Source organism: Bos javanicus, chromosome 7, assembly GCF_032452875.1.
Source record: "Bos javanicus breed banteng chromosome 7, ARS-OSU_banteng_1.0, whole genome shotgun sequence".
Taxonomy (NCBI): domain Eukaryota; kingdom Metazoa; phylum Chordata; class Mammalia; order Artiodactyla; family Bovidae; genus Bos; species Bos javanicus.
In genome coordinates, this window is record NC_083874.1 from 34383663 (window position 1) to 34389662 (window position 6000).

The 6000-nt window shown below is 39.8% G+C and overlaps 1 protein-coding gene across 7 annotated transcripts in view; it reads right to left on the bottom strand.

The window, feature by feature from the left end:
• Nucleotides 1-4617, bottom strand: part of DMXL1 (Dmx like 1) — a 125306-nt gene extending 120689 nt beyond the window's left edge. For all 7 annotated transcript variants that reach the window (XM_061422995.1, XM_061422994.1, XM_061422993.1 and 4 more), the window contains exon 1: nt 4531-4617. In XM_061422995.1, the coding sequence (XP_061278979.1) occupies nt 4531-4617 (87 nt within the window). The remainder of the gene's footprint in view (nt 1-4530) is intronic.
• Nucleotides 4618-6000: the final 1383 nt, after the last annotated feature.

The following is a 6000-nucleotide window of genomic DNA, read 5'->3' on the forward strand; positions in this document are numbered from 1 at the left end:
TTCTATCAAAAGATCTGTAATCAGAATAACCTATTACTAAGCAATGAAAATTAAATTGACAAATGAAAATCCTTTTATTAGGCACATGTAATATCACGATTACTAACTGAGGCTAAACAAGGTGCAAAGAAAAAACTGAGTTCATATGCATGCTATTTAGCATACAACAAACATGATTTTTAACTTTTAGTTTGGCAGACAACCGTCTCGAATATTCTAAATTTTAAAAATTACACAAGGTTGCAAGTCAGCATTCTAATAAGGAAATCCTGTGATTTCTGTATAACAGTTAGATTTCCTGTTTTCACTGTTTTATTTTAACCAACCATATCAGAAGAATTTCTTCCTGGTATACTTCCTGGTTAAATGACTTATATCTGGCATATTGTAATTAATATTATTCTCATTTATTAAAACACAACATTAAGAATTCAACTTCCCTGGTAGCTCAGATGGTAAAGCGTCTGTCTGCAATGGTAGAGACTGGGGTTCGATCCCTGGGTCGGGAAGATCCCCTGGAGAAGGAAATGGCAACCCACTCTAGTACTCTTGCCTGGAAAATCCCAAGGACAGAGGAGCCTGGTAGGCTACAGTCCATGGGGTCACAAAGAGTCGGACACGACTGAGAGACTTTACTTTTTTTTTACTTAATACTACTTAAAATACAATATTTTAAAATAAACCAAATATTTAAAGTCTAATTTTTACCTTTAATGGCCTATGAGTACCACAAAAATCATTCTCTCTCCAGATACATACATTATCAAACTTTCCGCTCCTGTATTCTCTCCATTCACATGCTTCTCCAAGAAAAGAACTTCCTATAAAGGCTTCCCTACAGTGAACAAAACAAAAATTTAAACTAAAGGATGCTTACTATTACAGAAAGTTGAAGGAGAATGCTAATTCAGCCTCCATTTCTCTACCAACATCCAGATAGCTGCAGTCAGTCTTTTGACTTCTAATCTGGGTCCCTTTGGTTGGGAACACTGAGTTGTCCAACACAAAAGAGTCTGGAGCTATTATTTGTTTGCTATTCCTCATATAGCCAAGGTATTTAAATTACAAACTAGAGACAGGAAGTCCTAAATATTAACACAATCTGTCTCTTGAAAATTATCTCCCTTTCCATTTCAGTAAAAACACAATTTCAACTCTAAGTACAGATAATCTATTATATATTAAAGCACATATCACTAGCATGCACAGAAATATTAGAAAACCAGATCTAACTAACTATGCCTGTTTTTAACTATGAAAAACAAATATTTTTTTCTAAAAACAAAAGTCTTCAACAGATTAGGGCCAGGTGCTCATATACTTCCACTCTAAAGACTGTAGGAAATTAACAAGGAAAAAGGAATGAAGGAAGAATTCATGTAAGTAAAGAAAAACTAAAGAATTTTTGCTAATATACCTGAAATTTCTCCTGCTTGTTCATCTGATATTTAGGGTAAAATGCATAATAACTGATATTGAAAAAAAATTTTTTAACTTTAATTGAGGTATTTTATTTGAACTCAAATCTAAATGATTAAAAATACTTCTTAAAACTGCAATTTTTAACTATATAGCAGTAAGATTTCTTTACTATTATTCATCGATTTAATTAGTATTCAATCTAGGCACTATGAGTTTAGCCTTTATAATAACTGATATTTTTAAGAGTTTTACAGGTAGCAAGCAATGAACTTAACAGTTTTTCATGTAACAACCCTATGAATATGCCTTCCTTAGCCTCATTTTACAGATAAGAAAAAAAAAAAGAAACTCAAACGATGTAAAAGAATTTCCCCATGGATATATAACTAACTAAGGACTAGGCTGGAAATCGAATTCAGATAATGATGCTAGTATTAGGTGACACCAGTACTTCAATCACTGTTCTAGGCACTCACAATGAAACTCTGGAAGACATACACAAGGCAAAACAGGTTACTAATATAATGAAAGTGCAAATAAAGTGCTTCGAAGTGTAACAGACACGGTCACTGCCTACTGGAAGTTTTCCTATTAACAGAAAAATCAAAATAGTTTGATGCCAGTTTAAGTAGCAAAAAAAAGTGTCTCATATATATTAACTATATTGGAAATGTCATATTTTAAAATCTAGAATCCATGAGAAAAGGCATTCAATTTTATTTCAATTTAAAGCCTGTCAGGCTATATTCAGAAAACAGGATCTCATCTCTTGTAATCTTTTAAAATAAGAACAAATAAGTTATCTGCAAACATGAGAAGAGAGGAATTACAAACATTAAATCTGTCTTTAGAGAAGGTATAATTTAACAGGAGAAACAAAATAATTCTTCAAGTGGGCCTATAAGAGGAAGATTTCATGTCCCTAGGTGAAGTAAAACTGGAATTTAGGGAAAGATTTTTAGTCTGCACATACCATATACCATCTAATGTTTGTTCTCTTTCTATGAAAAGAAAAAAAAAAAGCCAAAATCAAAAGAGGTTAAAAACAAAATTCAAGGAGTAAACAAGAGGTTCTACTTTTTAGAAAAAAGGATAATTTCAAGACAGATTAAATTTAAGACGTATATAGTATCCAGAAGACTGAAGGCAAGAAATCTAGTTTATAACAAATCAATTTAATGTTAAAGAGTCAGGGTAGATTAGCTGCAAAGGAAAAAAGATGATTGTTAATAAACTACCGTCAGAATTAGAGAAACCTGGGATCTCTTCATACTAAATAACAGCAACAAAATGTTTATTTTCACCTTATTTACTGCACTGATTCCTGAGATCTGAGAGAAATCTACAAGAGGCTTGGTGGGAGGTGATTAAAGCTTGGTCTATGGAAACACTTTAAAATTCAGTAAACCTGAGCAGCAAGCTACATGATGGCATAGAACATTCTTCTCATCTTTGACACATTAACTCACCTCTCCTTTAAAGTAACAGAAGCATTCACCAAAATTTTACACTTTGGCCATCTAGGTGCATAAATAAGTTAGCATACTGTATACTTTGAAGTTCACACCACTGCTTACATATTAATAGATTCTGAATGCCTTCTCAGATAAGGTTGTTAGAATTTACATTAGAGGAGCATTCATATAACTTCAGGAGATGTCAAGAGAATGAAATGTTACCATCCAAAAATCTCCCATTAGAAACATTTCCTTATGATGATCTTTATTTTCTGAACAGCAACAGTAATGTTCAACTGCTGGGAGACTCTGGTGGCCCTCTACCACCCTCAGAGTTCACTCTCTCCTTTGAGCACTGAAGCAAGGTTAACATTTAGAATTAGAATCCCTAAAATTCCTAGTGTCAAGTGCAATTTAAGGCATATATGAGTCATTCTACAGGGAAGGAACAGACTATTCAAAAGCAAAGTACTTGGTTGGCACTAAAAGCAAATTCAGGTACTAAGTGACTACACCATATTAAATAATGATTACTGGGTTCTTTTCTATTATTTATTGACTGACAAATATGACAAAAAATAGTCAAAAATGGATAAAAAGAAAACCTGGGGTATCTATTAAGCTGTTCAATTTGCTTCATTTATACATGCAAAATTAAGTAACTTAATCACAACTATTAAGAGATAGCTTAATAACTATTCAAGTTGTAGTAAAAATCATGAGCCCTATATTTAGACATAGACTATTATGTGCAATACTGATCTAAAGCTTGAAATCATTATAATAACTACAGAAAATTCTTTAAAAAATTATAGTTAAGGAAGAAAATGTCAATATTCTGGTAAGAAGCAAAAGTTTGGGGCCCTCCTTTCACTATCTGGGGAAGACAAATGAAAAATACGACACTTCCATTTAAACTTTAACATGGAACTACTAGAAATGAAAGAGGAGTTTTACTGAAAAACAGTAATGCAACTTTTGGTAATTAATACGAACAATCTAAAATAAATACAAGTCTCCCAGGACTTCTACACTCAAATACTGAGTGCAAGGATGGCAGGGCTGAACCATTAACAAAAATAGTTTTCTCTTCCCAAAATTATTCCCAGTGAACTTAAAGAAAACTAAATGAAAAGCACTGTACGCGCTAGTTGTTGACAGCAAACAATTAGTAACTGTTTTAACTTTTTTTTTTTTTTAAGACACCCACTCTTTATAACTACAAAAACTTGACTTTAACTCAGAGGAAGAAATGAAACTAATCCCAGCTATTTCTAAACTTAACAATTAAGAGCCTATGGACTTGAACAATAAAAAGCCCCCACACACATTACACAGAAACGACATTGTTAAACCACCCCAACCCAAAGATGTCAGATTAAAACTTGAAAAATATCCTACAAAACATTCTAGCTTCCGAGTGTAGTCTCTGTAAACATTAAGTAGCTCAATGACCAAAGTGCTGTTGCCGCCTCCGTTCTCAAAGGCCAGGTCTGCCGACCCTAAAGAGTGGGGACCTCCCCGTGGGACGTGGGGGACCCCCGCAAGGGCGACGAGGTTTTCTGGGCCTCCGCCCGCTGCTCTGGGCCGAGACCGGCTGACTCAGGGGCGCGGACTCGCCACGGGCGACGAGGGAGCCTCCCTCACTCACCGTGAAGCGCTGGTCGCCGACGCTGCCCACCGAGAAGCAGTGATCGCCGGGATTCACGGCCCCGGTCAGCACCTGGTGCAGGTTCATGTCTGCGCCTCAGTCCAGCAACTGACGTCGTGTCCGGCTCATGCCCGGGGTCAGCGGTCGCTTCCCTCCCTTTCCTTCACGGGCGGCGGCCGTTCTGCAGCGACAGGCGCCAGAAGCCAGAGCCGCTCAGCTGCGGCCCGCAGCTCATCCCGAGCCCCGGCCTGTGAGGCCCGGAGGGGGCGGGCCAGCTAGCGGGCGGAGCGCCGCGCTCGTCTGCGCACCTGTCACAGTCCACGCGGGCCCAGGTGAAGCTCTGGGTCGACCCAGCGGCCGCGACCCCCGGCCGACTCACCGGCCGGGAGGGCCACGCCGTCCACAACACTTCCCTGAGGTCTGGGTGGCTGGCCCGGACCGAGCCCAAGTGTCGCAAGCAGCACGCACTCGCCCTCCCCACCTGACCTGGCCCTTGCAGGCTCCGGTGCCCGCCACCCCCAATGGCCTCGGCGGCTCCCTACGCGTCGCTAGGTCCCTTTGGCCGAAATATCGCGAGATTCTCGGGGCGAAAAGGAATACTGCAGTAAAGGAATCACTTTTTTTACCACGGCTGACAGAACAGCAAGAGGAAAACGCCTCTTCCAGGGAGATGTTGGCCAATCCCGAGCTCTAGCCCATCTAAGGCTCCACCCACTGCTAAGGATAGACCAATGTCTTAAAGGTTTGTGAGGGACGCTGTGCGTTTGAATGTTCAACGTCAGGAGCCTAGTAAAAACATAAAGAGCCTTGGATAAGGTTGCTGCTGCTACTGCTGCTAAGTCGCTTCAGACTCTGTGCGACCCCATCGACGGCAGCCCACTAGGCTCCTCTGTCCCTGGGATTCTCCAGGCAAGAATCCTGGAATGGGTTGCCATTTCCTTCTCCAGTGCATGAAAGTGAAATCGCTCAGTCGTGCCCGGCTCTTAGCGAGCCCATGGACTGCGTAGCCTACCAGGCTACTCCGTCCGTGGGATTTTCCAGGATAAGGTTAAGGGCTGTCAAATTATGCTTTAGGTTAGGGCTTATTCTGACTGTTGGACCAGAAAGCTTAAAAGGGAGAAGTACATTATAAATACACTTGCGGTGTCCTCAGTCCTGGTAGAAACTACAAGTCCCAACAAACACCGCTCCTCTGGGCGGCCCACGAATACTACTGAATGGGTACTACCCTGCGGCTTCTCTGACCGGCACAGTAGTAACTCCGGCCAGACGCGCGTTTCCATTTCGCTAAAAAGGAAAACACTTGACAAGTGCTAAAATGAGGTGTTTCACCAAAGTTCAACTTAACATTCGTTTTTAAGTTGTGGTAATAATAATACTGCACCAGCTCTGCGTTTAGCTGGTATTTCGGAAAAATCTAAGAATTCCAAAGTGATTAGTGTCATAATCTCAACTGTGAGATTCAACTCA